Genomic DNA, 19,461 nt, shown 5'->3' on the forward strand with positions numbered 1-19,461 from the left:
GCACTTCCTATATTCCAGGCACTGAATGAGGCACTTGTATAAATATAATTCATGGAATGAATAATTTACCAAAATCAAACAGCCACTGAGGGTTTCAATTCAGGTTAAGTTATTTGAAACAGAAGCAGCAAAGATGATGGAAGATTTCTATAATAACAAAAGACAAACAGATTTCACAAAAAGAAAGATGCAGACTGACTGAGGATCTTGAGAATATAGAAAGACCAAATATATGAAATAAGCTAGGATAATGGTTGAAGGAAACCACTCAGGAAATAAAAGAGAGGGCTTATTAGCATCAAATGCAAAACCAAGGTAACATACAGAAAAGAAGTCAACTCGGGGATACAAGGCAGCAAGAAATTGAAATGGAGAGAAAAAACTTGGATATTAGACTCATATAGAATGGAAACTTGAGACAAGAAAACTGTAGGCGCTACAATCAGAATAAAAGAGATAGCTACAAGGGTAAAGAAAAATACAGAGCACAAATTTTGAGTCCAGAGTGAAACATAAATGAAACTATTTACCATTATATTCACTCTTCAAGTAAATTTTCAATTTTAATTTTAACATTCTTAGAAGATATATAAAAATACAATTTTCACTGCAAGTATATACAAATTTAAATCAAACTTCGTAATATGTTCTTATAAAAATGCGTATTTTGAAGACATTTAATTTGATAACTTAAAAGGTCACAAAGTTAAAAGTCAATTGTAAACAATAAAATAATCATATACGTCATGACGAAAAAATTTCTTTATCTCAATTTCTTTAAATACATACAATTATTTGATTTCATTCATTTCTTAGAAATGAAAAGAAGTAAATGGATCCCTCTAGACAGTTATTAAATGTCATATAGATGAGTAAAAGAAATAATCAAGAAGATAATTAAACTCATACCTGTTCCAATGTGTTGGGAAGGTTTTGTTGGATGCATGGCACCATGACAGACATTTTGCTGAACATTACTCTGTGAATGGATAAGGCCAGTTTGTGTAAAGAATTGGTTAAGAGAAGAACAAAGATCAGCAAATTGAACCTGATCTAAAGACCAGTTCTTGAGATCTGCCTGTCTCATACTCTCCATCAAACCTATGAGGAAAGCATTAGAAATACGGTTAGCATAGTTCTGCAAATATTGCAAAGAAAACAGCAAGACACAATTTTTTTCAGCCTTCAAAATTTCCACTGGTAGTGAATTGTCCATGCAATGAATAACATTTTAAAATTATTCGAAGTCTCATTCCTTTAAACGTGGCCAAATTTCTTTCAGAACTCTTGTCTGTGACCCTCTGCTACAACTGGCCAAAAGACTAAATTATGAATTTTGCAGTGCCATTTTCAAGCATACTACTAACTGCAAATAAAACACTATATAAGGAGGCATTTATTTTTATTACAAAGAAACTTAATCTCCTAAAGAAACCAGGATATGTATTTGGTTGTATGTCAAAAAGAACCAATACTTGCCTTGGAACTGTGAAAGGTCTACATCTGACCAATTAACACTGCTGGCAATTCGACAGCTTTCTTTCAGCATATCGAGTGTTGCATACCAATCATTGGAAACACCTATAAAAGTAATATTGAAAATACTATGAATCTTGGAGATTGGAAGTGTGAAGTACGTGGTAATGGAAGACAGTGAGCTGACCTTATTCCTGACACTGGTAGATCCCTCATCCAGTTTTACAAGTGAAGTCACACCCATTATATCATGTGTTGGGGCAACCTGCTCTGTGAGACAGGCAGGAAGAGTATTATTTCTCTCCATTTTACAAATAAAAAACCCTGAACCCAGAAAGGTATTATAACTTAGTAAGGTCACCATAATGAATATAAGACTTGAACCCAAGTTTTCTAAGCTCTAGTCTGGCATTTGCAAACTGTCAAACTGCTCTTTACATTTGTACAGTACAAATAAATGACCAGGCAATGTAAGTCATAAAAATCAGTATACCCCACCCCTGTATAAAGTTCATTTTACTGTCTTGTGACCTTAAGAAATATGTTCTTTATAACTTAAATGCAGATACACGTTTAGAAACAATGCACAGTATAACAATGTACTGACTTAAGGGAGGTAATCACATGTATAGCAAGAGGACATGTTTCTTACAAGGCAACCTTAGGAGTAAGAAATGCCTTAACACAGTCCTCATGTCAAGGCAGCAAGAAAGAGGGCTGCAACTTCTGTAAGAAATGCTGATGAATCCAAACAAGGGCATTTCTAGTCAGGAATAGTATCCTCTAATGCAACATCATCAGAAGAGTTAACACTCCACCGTCTGTATGTCAGCAAAGTGGTCACCACTCAGAGGCACGGGGCAAGAGCTGCACGCAATGAGATAGTGCCGAATTGAGAAAGAATATCCTCCATTCAGTGACTGTTGCCCAAATTATTCTATTTTCAGGATCATCTCTATAGAATGGATAAAACTAAGACTAAAAGAGGTTTTTTGCTACATCACAGAAAATTCTACATGAACTACTGACTACTTGGGTTTACGAAATTCTGCCAATTATGGATTTTGAAAAAATAAACAATGAACCAGAGACAACATGACCCTACTCTCAGGCAACTTATAATTCAGGGAGAAACTTGCTGGGGGGGGGGGGGAGGGGAATTAAATTAATGCCCCAAGTGAGCCACAAACATCCAAGTCTATGAGACTTTCAGATCCTATAATAAATGCTGACTTGGCTACACAAAATAAGGCAATCTCTGCAAAGAGAGTGGCTGGGCAAACCCTACACACTCAGTAAATGTTTGCTTTTTAATCCTTTTAGAATAGCTGGTATTATGGGCTCTTAACTCTGATACGCCAGGATACAAATAAATTCCAGTTTTACCACTTAGTGGTATTATCCTTGAACAAACTGCCTAATTTCTTTGAGTTACACTTTTGCTATCATGGTAATTTCTATTTGATTTGAGAGAATATGAGATAATGTATCTAAATTGCCTCGCATATAATAGGCACTCCAACAACTGTTAGTTTCCTCCATTCTTTCCCTGTCAAAGATAACCTGCTCATTAGTCCCACTTATAAAGGACAATTTTATAATTCAAAGAGATTAATTATTATCACAGTCACAATAATTTTTCCTAACTTCACAAGGTGGAAGTCTATTTCCTTTCTCTCCCAAGCTACCATTGGTATAACAGGACATTAAGGGCACATCATGAGTCAGCTGTTTTCAGCTATAATAGTACTTTTTTCTACCGTGACAAGCAAAAGACTTAACAAAAAGAAAGGTATGACCAGAGCATTGCAAACTTCTACCGATACCCAATCTCTACAGTCATTAGTCAATCCTCAAAATCATATTAAGAACAAGCTTAAATTTCTGAAAAATGTATTGACATTAAAAGGCAGGCAACAGTAATTGAACTGAGAGTTACAAAAGGGGGGCTATATTATACACCTTTTTTCTCTGGGCATAGATCAAAAAATAATCTCAAGATGTTTTAGTAGATAGTCCATCAAGGCAGAAATGATACCCAATTTTCAATTTTATTCCACTTAGAATTTGTAATGTGAAACAAAAAAATTGTTCAAAGAAACTTACTAAATTCCAAGTACCACTTTGTAAATAAATTAAGTTCTAGAAAAAATTAAGATTTAAAGCAAAATCAGAATATGAGACAGTATGCACTCACTACCTAAAGCTCATTTCCCTGACAACAGCAATGGTCAATATTTAATTGGTGAATAAAAACTAGCACTGTCTAGCACTTAGCAATTGCGCCTTCAGATAAAGATCTCACCAGTGATATGGCTGGTAGGTGGACAACCAGGCAAGCTGAGGGAAGGACCTGTACTTTGTGTAACTCCAAGGGGTCCCATTCACCTTGTAGTCTATCTGTGGCACCCCTTAGGGTTCTGCAGTACAAAGACTGCCTGGTCTAAGAAATGAAAATTAAGCACCTCACCAGAAACCATCAAGACCTAAGTGGAAAACAATATATTTTTTAAAAATCAGTATATGAACAACGTTTTCTTCCTGTGGAACCCTTCATTCTCAAATAAGAGAGTTGGCAGGAATTAAGCAAAGAAAGGAAGAGTGGGAATAGTCACTGAATACTTAAATGCAAGATACTACACTAGGTATTTCATATTTGTATTCTCAATATGACCCTCATAACAACAATACTGTCATAACAACAGAGGGTATTTTACTTTCATTTTTATAGATGAGAAAGTAACAAGACTAAAAAATAGTAATTACACCTAAGGTTTAAAAGCCATTATGAAGATTCAAACACAGGCCTTTCTGACATAATCTATGCTTTTTATTCTATACCACACTGAATCACAACAGATTGTGGACAGACTATACATTCCATTATTTCAAATACAGCTAATCCTGGAACAATATGAGTTTGAACTGTGTAGGTCCACTCATACACAGATTATTTTCAATCCTTAGCTGGGGATCCATGGATGTAGAGGGCCAGCTGTACGCATTATTCTATGCCATTTTAAATAAAGGACTTGAGCATCCATGGATTTTGGTATCTGAGGGGGGCCCTGGAACCAATCTCCACTGTGGATACTAAGGTATAACTGGAGAGTCGACAGTTATACGCAGATTTTCAACTGTGTGTGGGTGGGGTTGGTGCCCCTAACCCTTGCACTGTTCAAGGGTCAACTATATTCACAAAAACACTTGTTTTCCAGAAAGACAAAATAAGAGTTAAAATGAAAACCTACAAGGGTTGCTGAGTTTGCCTATAATGCCAAAAAAATTTTTAATCAAGAAAATCTCCAGGTCAAGCTATGGACTAAATGAATTACAACTATAGGATAATGGGAAGAAAGTTGGTAATAAATATATATAAGCCCAAGATAACAAAGGACAGATCCTAATTTACAGTTAGCAAAACACAAGTCAGAAGACAAAAACTTACCAGAATTACAGGATACCTGTTGTGGGGGTGGGGGTGCCTGATGTGTTAACGTCTGATGCTGATGGTTCGAATGGTGCTGCATGTGTTGATGTGGAGAAGGGTGCTGGGGGTGAGGGGACTGGAGCTGGCTGTGTTGCTGTGGGTGAGGTGCTGGATGCTGGGGACGCTGCGGATGCTGTGGTAAACCATGCGGTCGATGGGGCTGATGTGGAGACGGCTGTGTGTGCATCTGGGGGTGGGACAGCGATACTTGTGCAACCGAATTACTGCTCGTGGTGTTGAGACCACTACCATGACTGTTGGACAGGTTGCTTTGGTTGCTGTGTGGGTGAGAGCTCACTGTACTGCTAGGAGAGTGCTGATAGGAACATGAAGTGTGGGACTGCTGGGAAGATTCAGAAGGGATGTTCATCAAACCTAAAAAGTCAGAGAAAGAAAGATCATTTATGGTCAGACATCAGTTATATTTTATGACAAATATTTGCAAAATAATTTAAAGAGCAAAGGTATATGAAGTCAAAAAGCAACTTTGATTTAGTAACAAGCATTGATGGACATCCACCCTACACTGGGTTCTGGAACTGAGTAAGAGATATCTTTCCCTGCCTTTGAGTAGCTCATGGTCAAGTGGAAGACAGACACTTAAAGAGATTATGTCTAACAGTAAAAGTAGTCAGGCAAAAATTACAGAGGAGTTACAGGAACTTTGCTTCTTGTCTGTTCAGGTAGGAAGGGACTAGAGATACAGAGAAGACTTCCTTGAAAAGCACTATATGAGTTGAGTCTTAAAAGATGAGTAAATGTTAAGGGAAAAGTAGGAAAGGTGTTGAGTCACATTCAAGATGGTCTCTGTAGGCCTAATGACCAAAGCTTCGACAGAAGAGGAAGGGATTAATAAAGTTCAGTTACTTCTGATCTCTTTCTTTGACTACTCAAAAAACTTAAAATCTAAGGTGACTAGGATCCTTAAAACTAAGCAAAACAAACAGCAATCTCCACTGTTATTTTTCATTACTCTTATGGAACATTCTTGAGACACAGAGTGTAGGGGTTAAGACTGCATACTTTATAACACCAAAAGTAGAGATTAAAGTCTCTGCACTGCTGTTTACACACCTGGAAACTCTCCAAGCCACAATTACCTCAACTATAAATAGGTATGATAACAGTACCCACTTCACAGAGTGGTGAGGATTAAATGCAGTGATGCAAGTACAGGGTGCAGGATGAGCTCAGTAAATGTTAGCTACTATAATGAAGACGATTAGGCCATAAGTGCCTAAAGTTAAAAATAACATATATGTTTGGTCTGCACACAGACATTCACTTTAATAAATATATTGCAACATTTGATTCTATAATTAGGTTTTTATATCTAAAAGGATGGCTCATACCATGTTTTGCTGACATATACACCAAAAAAAATGTTGTTAAATAAAACATAAAATCCTGCAGCATAGTGTCAGTCAGTAAAATAATCAGTTTTTAAATAAAAATAAAATTATTCTCATAGTTGTCAAATGGTAAAATTGCATTAGAATATATTGTAAGAAAATTTTAAAATGTAGTAAGTTGAGGTTTTATAAGTAGAAGAGCTAATAAAAGTTCTTGCTTTGGCCTTGGAACACGGTCATTACAGGGAATCTACAGTTATTACAGTAAGATGAAAGAGAGCAGTTTTTTAATTATCTATTTCCAATAAAGTCCTATCATTTTAAGATGGAATCCAGATATAACCTATATCGACGTTTTCAATCCCAAATTATTTTTAAATGAAATAAAACAAAATATCTTTCAGAAGTCCCATATGTAAAGCTGGTAAATATAAGGCTGCTTTTTTTGAAGCCAGGGAAGAAAGCCTGCTGGATCTGTTCATTTGCACATTTTTACTCCCTGAGACCATCACAAAATCCAAGGACTCCAAAAGAACAATTTGAAAACCACTGATATAATCTAATCTTATTCACTGTACAAATGGGGATGCTGAGTTTTAAAGAGGTGAAGTTAACTCAGTTAACTTCATGGTAGAACCTGGAGTAGAACCCAGAATTTCTATCAATGCGCGTGCGCGCTCTCGCTCGCGCTCTCTCTCTCTCTCTCTTTTAAGTTTGTTGAAACAGTATTATGGGTTTCAGAAATCATCACCAAGGTTATTTCAAAGCTAGCAAAGGCTGGATCTGCTTAGCAAAGTCTTATATTATTTTTTTTGTACCCTTATAGATAGAAAATGTAAGATAAAATTTGAGAAAATACATGAATCTTACTTTATCCTGAAAAACCAACTTCCTATACAAGCTACTGATATTCATTGATATATATATATGTAAAACACTTATATATAACATTAATTTTCGTAATATCTGACACGGACAAGTATCAAAATAAAAACTCTCTAAGATTTTTGTCTAAAATATTTTGTTTACTGCTGTGAACAGGTAAACTCTGAGCTGGGGAATAAACAGTTAATCTGTCAAACAAAGAAACTAGGAAATGCTTCAACAGTTGAGTTTCTAAGACTACTGACTAGTGCTCTATGGGGGAAACACGATGTGACATCTTGATTCTAACACATGCCTCTGACTAAAGTTAAACCAGCAGCTAATGGCACAGTAACACATAATAGCAACTACTTAGCATTTGGTGGAGATATAATACTGTATTCTCAATCAAAATCATGTTTAGTGTTAAAATCTGATTTAAGTATGTTGTATAAAACAATGACCCAGAGCATATTACTAACCAATGTGTTCACTTGTAAGTATCATACAATAATTACAAATTTGGTGCTACCATATTCCCATAGTTCTCTCTTTCCTAATGCCAGTAAGAACAGAACATTTACTACAAAATGCTTCACATGCCACACATCACTAATTAACCGTGACAGTCTTTCCCACATAGCACAGATGCAGTGTCAGAATTCTTTGATGCAGTGGTTCAGGATACCACTGGTAATCATATGAAGTAGGCATAACAGATGATATTTGTCTTCCATTCTTGTGCCATGAGATACACAGAGCACATAGTAAAGGCACAAAGAGCACTCAATCCTGATCATGATGATAATGTTCTAAGATTAAGGAAATACAACAGCTGCTATGTTAAAATAATCCTTAAAAGAAAATTTTTCAATAAAAATTGACTTTACAAAAAATATTTCTAAAAACCTCACCTTGTTGACTAAGTGACTGCTCAAAAACTGACTTATAAAGGCTCCGAAATGAGGCACTGAGATCTTCAAAATTATATTCTGAGAAAAGCAGTTGTTTGTCTCGCTCTGGAAGGTTGTACTGTGGCTGCTGTTGAGGAGTTAACGACTGAGAGACTGGTTCTGGATGATTTGTCACCTAACATTAAAAGAAAATAGTACTAATTTAATAGATCTACATCAGAATTGGCTTGTTAACATAAAATATACAACTGAAAATATTAGAATAGTTTCTAGAATGCAGGCTTTCCAACCTGTTTAAGTTAGATATACATAAAGTAAGACCATAAAATTAACTTGGAATGTGAAGAACCACAGAAATCTAATCCAATCTCCACAATTCACAGAATAAAGAGTTCAAAGAAGTAGTTGAATGAACTTCCCAAGATCATAAAATAAGTGATCAGCTAGGCCTGGAACCCTTCCAGTTTCTGTAGTATCTTCATCTTGGTTTTTACAGAAGCAATTTCATCTTAAACATCACTGTACTATGAAATTAGTAATATTCCTCATTCATTTACTCAATTAATCTTTAAGTATTTAAACTTAAACAGTGTGATCAGTTTGTCTGACACTGCCGGAAACAGTAAGAAACTTCAATACACTTAACTCATTTGTAGAGGAATTTTTTTTTCTAATGAAATTGAGGGAAAATAAGAAATGAAAGGTAAAAGACAAAGGAGATTGTGAGAAAAACAAAATAGGCCAGGGGTTTGAGCTATGTGGAGTGGGGAGGGAAAGAGGGGGAAGGCACCATAAACACCTATAAAATAAGAATATTCTTTGAAAGCAAGGCATCTAGAAATAAAATTAATAAAAAATTATTAACTGCATCTCTTAAAGGTTATAGCAAATGGTGGTAAACTACACTTGTTTCGTGTTTTTGTAAAATTAAGATATGAACACTCACTGTGAATTTATACAGCCATTCAAAATAATGCTTACATGGAAAAATATGAATTTTGTGTAGAAGAATGGCTCTGCCACTGGCACTCTGGCAAACTTTCTCCATACAGGCCATGTAGACAAGACTCAACAACAGGATGACCTAAGCCTTTGTGGAACACCCTGTGATTATTCTGGAACACTTTTTTATTTGCATTTTAATTATGTTTGGTTTAGTTTTAAGCACTAAATGAGTACGCAACAAAGAAGTTCACTTCACCAGGACTTACCGGTGTATAACTATGCACATTTCCAACACTGTTCAAATTAACAGATGCCAAACTCTGGTCTGAGAGACTGTTGTTAAGGCTACTGCGTGGGCTATCGCTACCATCCTGATCGGTGTTGTATAATGTTACCTAGAATGAAAAGAAAAGTAACATTTGAACAATTATTATAAAAGTACTATAAAGAGCACTTTTAAAGCAACTCTATAAAAATACAACTAAGCTGGGATATGGTAGAAAGAAAAAAGGTTAGTGTAGGGGTCCTTCCTTTGGTCCCTACCTACCCCAGTTCCATGCCCTTCATCAACTTCAGGTTCACTACGAAATAATTTACTCTCCAACGAAAAGATATACCTATCCAGAAGTACATATGTGCAATTTATTATCAGGTATAATTAGTTTATCAACATTAAGTGAGAAGGGATTATAATAGATTTTTACTATTAAATATTTCTACAATAAATTTATTTTTATTCAAGCTTTAAGCAAAAAGTGCTATTCTTTTAACAAACTCTTAGGCATTAAAAAAAAATAGAAAATATTTTTAAAATTTCTAAAATCGTAGGTATCATATTCTATAATATGGAAAACTGGGAACTCAACTATCCAACACATTTGCAAAATCACAAATATATGATCTAATTTTAAAAAATAATAATACGCTAACACATACATGAGATATGAAAGGCTATATATCACACTGTTAACAATGGTTAACAAGCAGTGGTAACTAAGTGGGTATTCCTGGTGACTTTCATTGCTGATAATATATATTTTACAATGCTTGAATTTGTTTATAATAAGCATTATAACTTTCAATTAGAAACAACAAACATATTCTTAAAACTGGCCTAACTATCCTTCAAGGTCCTATTCAGATGTTACTACTAACTTTTCTGTCTATGCTCCAACTTCCATGGGAACAATAAATACACAGCTTTAAGTCTAATTTTTATCAAATTTTAATCCACTACTAGACTACCAATAAGTAATCATAAACAGCATAGTGCTTTCTGCTCAGTATGCAATTAATATATAATTGCTGAATTTAATAACCAACTGAGCCATCACCATCCTCCTGTCTGTGCTGAAAATGGAGTCATGCTCAATGCTCACAAACATTACCAAGAGGCTGAAAATGTGGAAAAATAGGCATATACACCTCCGTACTTAAGGCTAAACCAAACCATCCACATTCACATCAGCTAGGAATAATTACGTGTCTAGGACCTAATAAAGGAAAAGAGTATAGCAATTTCTGCCTTATTCAGTTTCAGTTACCCATAGTCAACTGCAGGTCTGAAAATATTAAATGGAAAATTCTGGAAATAAACAATTCCTAAGTTTTAAATTGTGCACCACTCTGAGTAGCGTGATCAAATCTCATGCCATCCTGCTCTGTGACATTCAGGATGTCAATCATCCAATATAATACTTTGAGAGATCACATTCACGTAACTTTTATCCTAGCATATTGTTATAACTGTTCTATAACTGCCAGTCTCTTACTGTGCCTAATTTATAAATTAATCATAGTATGTATGTATAGGAAAAACATAATATAGATATATATATATATATATATAGGGTTCAGTACTACCCATGATTTCAGGCCTCCATTGGGGGTCTTGGAACATATCCCCCATGGATAAAGGGGAACCACCATATAAGAAAAAACGAGAAGAAATAAAGAAAACTGGCAAAGATTTTTCTGGTACATACTTCCAGTGCAAACTTCATTTTAAAAAAGAAATCAACCTTATGGCCTTACAGGAATAATCAAAAAGCTATAAAAGATCAGTAAATCACAAACATCCTATGGTCATTTTCTAGGCTGCTCATTCTCTCCTGTCTAGGCTCTGTTGCCTATCGCTCAGGTCAGAAATACTTTCCATCATCTTGGATAGATCTTCACAGCTTATTTTATTTGGAAGGAGGATAAATATTTTTACTAAATGTATAGAGAGTTAAGTATACAAATAAATTACTAGTTTACCGATTACAAAATGAGCATACTCATGTCACCACCTACATCGAAGTATAGAACAGTTCTCAAACTTTGACCTTAAGAACCCTCTTACAGTTTTAAAAATTGAGGGGTCAAGGAGCTTTTGTTTATGTTAATGTATGTCAATAACTGGAATATTAAAAATTAAAACAAAAAATTTTAAAATATTAATAAAGTTTAAAATAATTGTAAATCCAACTATATGTTAACATAAAAAAATATTTTCTCCCAATAAGTAAAATTAGAAGAGTACCACTGTTTCACATTTTTTAAAATTTTATTTTATCATTAGTTTTAAGTATACAGTATATTGGTTAGACATTTATATAAAATGATCCCCCTAATTGTTTAATTTTTTTTTTTTTTTAATTTCAATGCCTGGCTTAATAGGAAACAGCTAGATTCTTATACCTGCTTCTGCACTCTATCTGTTGGTGGAAGTATAGAAAGAAAAGCCAGCATATCTCTCTCTCTCACACACACACATGCACACTATATATATAATATGTATTATATGTGCATTATATATATGGAAAAGAGAACAATTTTAGTAGACTTTTCAGATAATTGTCAATGGTCTTTTTTGATACTACATCAAAGCATGACAATCGATAATTTTTAAGACTGGTTACAATGTGGAATCTAAAACCCTATCAACAAATTTTTCATACTGTTATATTAATATTCCTTGTTCTACCTTGTACTTTGAATGAATCATTTATCCATGCATGATTTTGCAACAAATTATGCACTGATTATGTGGAAAACATGAGTTTTCTAGGTGTCAGATCTTCCAAATATTGACACATTCATTATAAAACGTAAAAACATCACACTTGTACACATTACCAATAATCTCATTAGAAAAGACTAAGAAGCTATCAGAGCCACTATGGTGAGTATAGGTTTTCCAAACTTCTAGCCTGAATTATCATTGGCAAGAAATATTGTCAATTGTTCTCTCTGAAGTGACAGACTTTGTTCATTTTCAAGAAAATTACTGCCAAATACCCAAATCTAAATAATCAGTGTAAGTTGTTCTTTCAAGTAAAAACAGTGATTCTCATGAACAAAGCAGCTACTTCAACATCCAACTCAATCACACAAATGCTCTTCCTTGAAGCAACCACTGTACTGCAATTAAGTGCTTTATGCATACTTCCCACTTCATCACACAGAATATTAAAAACACGTGTACTCAAAGGTCACGACTTAAAATAACTTTCTGCCTCACCAAAGATATTAATGTTGTTGTTGTTTTTTTAATGTGAAGTGTGTGTGGCAATGAAGAATACCTACCAGAGTTAGATGGCATGGCCTTGATTTGTGCTAACATTTCTATATTGCTTTTACTATATCAATGAAAATACAAAAATAAAGAAAAAGGCAAATAATATTTTAATATTATCATAAAAATAGTTTTGACCTCATAGACGCTCTAAAAGGATCTTGGTTACCTAGGTGTCCACAGACCACAGAACCGCGGATATAGACCATTATCAGTATCTCCAGACAGCCCACTCATGTACTTCCAATCATCATTCACCAGCCAGTCATTATTTATCTCCATTCTCCTGTCACAGATAACCAATATATGGACTTCTACCACCACTGAATGGTTTTCTTAATTTTTTTTTTTTTAACTAAGTATAAATGAAATCATATATCCTTTTCTGTCCTCAGGGAGTAAATTTAGCTAAAGGATTAAATTTTGTTTTCTACTGCATTACTATCTGTTCTCAATCTTTATTACTTCCTTCATTCCATTTATTAAAGTTCCTTTTATTCTTTTTCGTCCAATTGACAACTTTATTGTTTTATCATTTATATTTATGTCTCAGATGCATATGAAATTGACTTTTATGAATGGAAAACCTGATTTTTCCATTTACCCGGCACCATTTGTTGAAAGACGTCACTGAATTGTTTAATAAGTCTGTCTATTCATGTGCCAATACAGGGAGAAGGATATAATAAAGGCAACTTTAAAAAGTTCATATATGTACACTAAACATATAATTAAGAAACCTCTACGTTAAAGAGGAAATCATGAAAGAAGTCAGAAAACAAAATTAAATTACAGTGAAAACACTACCTGCCAAAATTTATAAGATATGGTTAAAACGGTATTTAGAGAAAAAAATTACATCATTAAAACAATAAATGCTGAAAATATATATTCAAAATATTGCTTATTTTATATCAAACACAAAGAAAAAGACAAAAAAAATTTTAAAGATGAAAGCAAGAATCAATGATATATGGTAAAGAGAGAGCCTTGACAAAACTAGAAGCTGATTCTTGGAAAGATTAATATTATAAGCAGAACTCTGGCAAGACGGACCATAAGAAAAAGAGAGAAGATGAAAAAAATGAAATTGGAGAAATGTAAAATGTAAACACGATGCTACTTTATGACAATTAGAATGGCAAAAATTAGAGAGGTAACTACGGTATTGGTAAGGATGTGGATAAACAGGTGCTCAGTACTGCTGGTGGGGTGTAAAATTACATGGCCACTTTGAAAAGCCACCTGATAGCATTTAGTGAATAAGAGAATAAGTAAATGTGCTGTATGGAGAGCAATACAGACAGATCTTTAAAACATAGTACTGAGTGAAGAGTAAACAACAGCATGGAATGTTACAGAGGCAGCAAATCCCACATAGCTGCTTGGTAATTTTTTACTAGATGCCAGACCATTGTGAATTTTAGATTGTTAAGTGCTGGATATTTTTTTCAGATATAATTCAGAGACTATAAAATTCACCCTTTTAAAGTTTATAGTTCAGTGGTTTTTGGTGTATACACAAGGTTGTATTCCTATAAGTGTTCTAGAGCGTCATTCTGAGACACAATTAAGTTACTTGAAAACAGGAATGAAAGATTGATACATGCTATTAACATGAATGAACCATGAAAACGTGTTTTATAAAAGAAGTTACACATAAAAGTTCACATATTAGATGACCCTATTTACATGAAATGTCCAGAATAGGTAAATCCATAGAGTTAGAAAGTAAAGTAATGATTATCAGGAGATGGATGGAATAGGGAATGGGTATGCGATGGGCCCTATCCACAAGGATAAAGTAACTTATTTGGTAGCCCTATAATGGAATCTAGGAATTACCATCACCCCCATCACATACACACCTAAAGTGATTCTGATAAAATCATTCCATGCATTGATATTTGGTTACAATCATTACTCTACACCTTAGCTGCCAGTTTCCTTTCTAAATTGGAAATCTAATAAGTCACTCTATTTCCATCTTCTATTTATTCATTATATTGCTGCAAATAAAAATTCCTATGTATACTATATTAGTGTAATTGTGCATGTAGATGTGTTTGTGTTTATGTGTCAGAAGAAAGTAAAAGAGTGAGAGACAGAGATAAAATAAAGCAGGAGCAAGTCATAGGAAGAGAGAAGGAGAGGGTAAAATCAAGATTGAAAGAGTTTGAGCATGAATGTGAGAAATGTACGACTTCAAGTTGCTTATGGTCTAGCAAGGAAGGAAACAGATGCATAGGACTGAGTTATTTCATGAACCTCCTAAGAGCCATTTTAGGGTTTTGAGATATGAGATTAAGAAATTACCTTGTAAAGAAGAGATATTTATATCCCACTGGGTATCTAAAGAGTTGGCACAAAGTTTTGACCCTTGCTTCAAAAAAGAAAAGAAGAGAGAAGAGCAAAAAGGGGGGGTGGGTGCAGCAAACTACCAAATACTATTTCTGGGTTTGTTCCTAGACTACCATTTCGATGAACTCTGAGTTTGTCCAACTCATTTATTTTAATTCTGTTGATTCCCTGGAAACTTGACAATCGTTTTTTCAATCGCATATTTAAAAGGACAGTCAATGATTTTGAAACAAACTGATTCAATAAAATGCTGACTCAAAAATCTTATTGATGGGAAATGGAAAGTGTCAAGAATTTAAAATAGAACTTCCTAATAAACATTTACCAGTTTCTCCAGAGAAATATTTTCTTCTAACTTGTGTATACTTCAGAACATTGTGGATTCAGCTTCCAAGCTGCCATGTATGGATTAGCCAAATTTATATCATCTTTAAACTCAACCATACAGAATTCTATTGTTATGAAGGCAAATTAAATGTATTACTCAATGACATTTCAAAAGTGTTTAAAAAAAATGTAATTACTTTGTTAGTCACAGTGTTGATTGCCAGAGTTGGAGAGGCACTTCCCGAAATAATACACTCCATTCCCAAAGAATCTGAATCTATGCTATAAGGAGTTGAGGCCTAAAATACAAGAACAAAATAAATAATTATTAGCTCATATATCCAGCAACTTTAACACACTTTGAAGGTATTGCATCAAATTCCCCAACATTCAGTTTTGTGCTTTGTTTGAAAATAAATCACTGGGGAACACTGGAAAGACAGGATTAGAAGGAACATAGGTATCTGAATGACCTTGTGGAACAGAGCTGGCTATCGGTCTGATCCATTATTAGTCTGGCTTCTACCTGAGAGAGAAATAAATCTCTCTGGTTTAGGCCTCTCAGTTTTTTTCCTTTATCTGTTACTGCAACTGAACAATATTCTAAATAATACAACTTCACATGCATTGTTTAAAAAGCTAACACAAATGTCAAAATCAACATAGAAGGTTTTCTACATTTAGAATTTTGAATATAGATTGTAACGACTTCTCTCTGTCAAAAGAGTTTTTACTGCTTTGGTGAGCCCTCAAGATAGTTTTAACTTCAATGTGGAAAGTTAAAGAAGGACAGATATAAACGATTTGCAACTAGGATGCTAGTTCCATTTATGTTCCCTCTCTGGGAAAAAAATATTTGTCCCACATATGATCCCAACTGAACGTGCATTAAAATATATATATATATATATATTGGATGAGAAAGAGAGCTGAGACATTTCTAACATTAATCTATCACTTAATTCCTCAGTATAAATTTCTTTTATCAGGTAATCTATGAAGGTAAGGAACAGGCATCTTGATTGAAATTAAAAAAGGAAAAGACAAGGATCATCCCTAGAAGGCAGAAATTAGCAATTAGGTGCTCGGTACACATTTGAGAGTAAAGTGAAAACAGAAAAAGACTCCTTAAATATAAATGGAAGAACTACAACTCTGTTTATGCCTCAATTTTGGTCCAGCCAACCTAGCTATACCTAAATTAACACAAGATTACTTTTAGAAAGTTGCAAAGCTCATGTTCTTGCTACCTCAGCTCAGTCACTGCAGTCCAGACTACTGTTTCACTATTTAATTCTAATTCCCGCTGGTAGGAATAGGCAAGCCTGTGTTGTATGGTTTCATGCAAATTACCCGACTTTACATATTTATTGAGACTTGCTGTGTAGCTCAGCATGTGCCATATCTTGATGAATGTCTGTGTGCACTTGAAAAGAATAAGTATTCTATAGTTGTTTGGTATAGTGTTCTCTAATATCAATTAGATCAAGGCATTTGATAATGTATTCCAATGTTCTTTACTGATTTTTAATTGTCAGCTCTTCCTGTATTTTGAAACAGTCACATTTATATTTATAATTATGTTTTTATCAATTATTCTTTTACCAAATGTTTTTAAAATCTGACATATTGTTTTAAAGTCTGTTTTACCTGATATCAATGTAGCCACTCCACCCTTATGGTGTTTGCATGATATATATTTTACTATGTATTACTTTCAACTCATATGTGTTCATGTATTTGAAATTTTGACTCTTGTAGGCTGCATTTAGCCAAGTCTTGCTTTTTCAGCATTTCTGACAATCACTGCCTTTCTTTGTAGTGTTTAGTTCATTAACATTAATGTAATTGTTCATATTGTTACATTTAAATATAAATTTTGTTTTCTGTTTCACCTCTATGTTTTTAGTTCCTTTCTTCCTCCCTTCTTGTCTTCTTTTAGATTATCTGGGTACATTTTAGTATTCTATTTTAATTTATTGGCTTCTCGGATATACTTCAAACCAGGCTTACGAGAGAATGTCCTCAATTTGAAAAAGCCCTAACAGCAATGTCATACTTAACAGATGAAAGACTGAACACTTTCTCCCTAAGAATGGAAAAAGACAAGGAAAAAGGCAAGTAAGCATGCCTACTTTCATCACTTATATTCAACACTGTACTGGAGATTCTAGTCACTTTAAAAAAAAGGTGGGAAGGGACAGGGGAAGAGGAGGGCAAAAGACAGGAAAACTGTCTACTTGCAGATGACATTGTTTACACAGAAAACTTCAAGGCATCTTCAAAACAACTACTAGAACTAATGAGATTATAGAATATAGGGTTATACAAAAATTAATTATATTTTTATAGACCAGCAGCAAGCAACTGGAAAATGAAAAATGAAGTTTAGAGGGGGGGAGGAGAGGAGGGGGGAAGAGAGAGAGAGAGAGAGAGAGAGAGAGAGAGAGAGAGTGTGTGTGTGTGTGTGTGTGTGTGTGTGTGTGTAAGTAACATCCAAAACAAAATATTCAGGATTAAATCTAACTGGAAACATTCAAGTCTTCTACACTAAAAACTGAAAGACATTCCTGATTGAAATTAAAGACATAATGAATGGAGAGACAGTACAAGGCCATACAATCTTTCCACCTGCCCCTACCACTTACTTCTCTAATGGCAAGTCCTACCACTCTTTCCTCCTTACATTAGTTCATCCATTGTGGCCTCTTGTTTCTCATGCCAAGTATGTTTCTACCTCAGAACCTTTGTACTTGTGGGAGATTCTTTCCCAGGCCAATATATCTGTCAATCCACTTATATTTATATATAAGGAAACTATGGTCATATAATAAAACTATGACCAAAAAAATTAAACACTAAGTTGTAATGTCTAACTTTAAAACTAAGCCTCCTAATTTCCAGGCTATTATTTCCCCTAAATCTTGTACTTCAAATAAAAGTGATACCTCACGACTTTGGAACATGACTTGGTTTTGCTCGTAATTTTACTATGTTCTTAAACTAACAGAGAAACTTCAGATCATAAAATGCCGGTAAACTATAATACATTTTAAAGTGGTTTTAATTTTTTTATTTTTTAGAATTTTCATTTACTACCACCAACTTCACCCCCCATCTTTATCACCACCTTTAAAATGTTCAGAAATTTTATATTTCTAACAGGAATATTATTTCCTACTTACAAGTCTTACAAAGCACCTTATCTGTGCTAAGCATACAACAGAAACACAGTAAATCACCTCCCTATCCTTAAAAACCAGGCTTTTCATCCTCTTACATATAGCCTTCTTCTGTAAAAATACTAAATTTGTCCACTTATATTTTAAAACTTAAATGAGGCACTTAGGCTTACACTAAAGCAGTGACCAGGAAGAGTCTTTGAATAAAAAGAAACACTATACTCCAAAAGTTATTTTTTAAAGGATTTCCTGGGTGGGAGGAGAGGGGATCCAATTTAAGAAATAAGTCAAAGGCTATGAAAATGCAGGAGGCTGTGCAAAAAAGGAGGCAGGGATAAGCACAGATCTGAACACACACATATACACTCCACCAACAGAAAAGAAGGCATGCAGCAAACATTGTCAGACCATATTCCCTCTGAATTCACATCTACACCCTGAAGGCTGTTTATTACACATATCTGCAACTCTCTGCCTGAGGGTTTTTTTCTGGTTGGGGAGTATGCTTTGGCTTCGTGTAAGGCAGGTCAAAAGGACAGGACAGTTAATGTCCCCGGCAGCATTACTTATTCAATGAGGGGGTAAGAGCTGATGAATAACTATCCCAGCTCGCTGCCCCACAGTTCTAAACTGCCTCCCACAGCTCCCCAGTTGGGACTGAGCTCCAAGTGCTCATAGTGGTAACAGATCTGATAAACTGCCCCACTTTACTAAGACCACCCCTCAACCTACTTGGGTTCAACTCCTTGTCTACTTCTGGGGGAACTCAAATCATGACAGATATCTTTTCCTTTCTCAAAAAGAATGTATACTAGGATAGACAGAAAATCTTCCTTTAGCACCACAGTTTGCAAACTTTTTGGTCATAGGAGCCCTTTACACTATTAAAAGTAGTTGAGGACCCCAAAGAACTTTTGTTTATGTGAGCTATACGTACTGATGTTTACTTATTAGAAATTAAAACTGAGTCAAAATTTCATTAATTCATTTA

General features: G+C 34.5%; 1 protein-coding gene across 2 annotated transcripts in view; it reads right to left on the reverse strand.

The window, feature by feature from the left end:
* The window catches only part of FOXJ3 (forkhead box J3), a 109,021-nt gene that overhangs the window by 13,545 nt on the left and 76,015 nt on the right, over positions 1-19,461 (reverse strand). Inside the window, exons 6-11 of one of the 2 annotated variants that reach the window (XM_016139996.2) lie at positions 15,486-15,587; positions 9,308-9,436; positions 8,097-8,271; positions 4,925-5,341; positions 1,480-1,581; positions 910-1,101 (exon numbers count right to left, since the gene is read on the reverse strand). In XM_016139996.2, the coding sequence (XP_015995482.1) occupies positions 910-1,101; positions 1,480-1,581; positions 4,925-5,341; positions 8,097-8,271; positions 9,308-9,436; positions 15,486-15,587 (1,117 nt within the window). The remainder of the gene's footprint in view (positions 1-909; positions 1,102-1,479; positions 1,582-4,924; positions 5,342-8,096; positions 8,272-9,307; positions 9,437-15,485; positions 15,588-19,461) is intronic. The other variant, XM_016139997.2, reaches the window with a different exon arrangement.

Source organism: Rousettus aegyptiacus, unplaced genomic scaffold (assembly GCF_014176215.1).
Source record: "Rousettus aegyptiacus isolate mRouAeg1 unplaced genomic scaffold, mRouAeg1.p scaffold_m13_p_1, whole genome shotgun sequence".
NCBI lineage: Eukaryota > Metazoa > Chordata > Mammalia > Chiroptera > Pteropodidae > Rousettus > Rousettus aegyptiacus.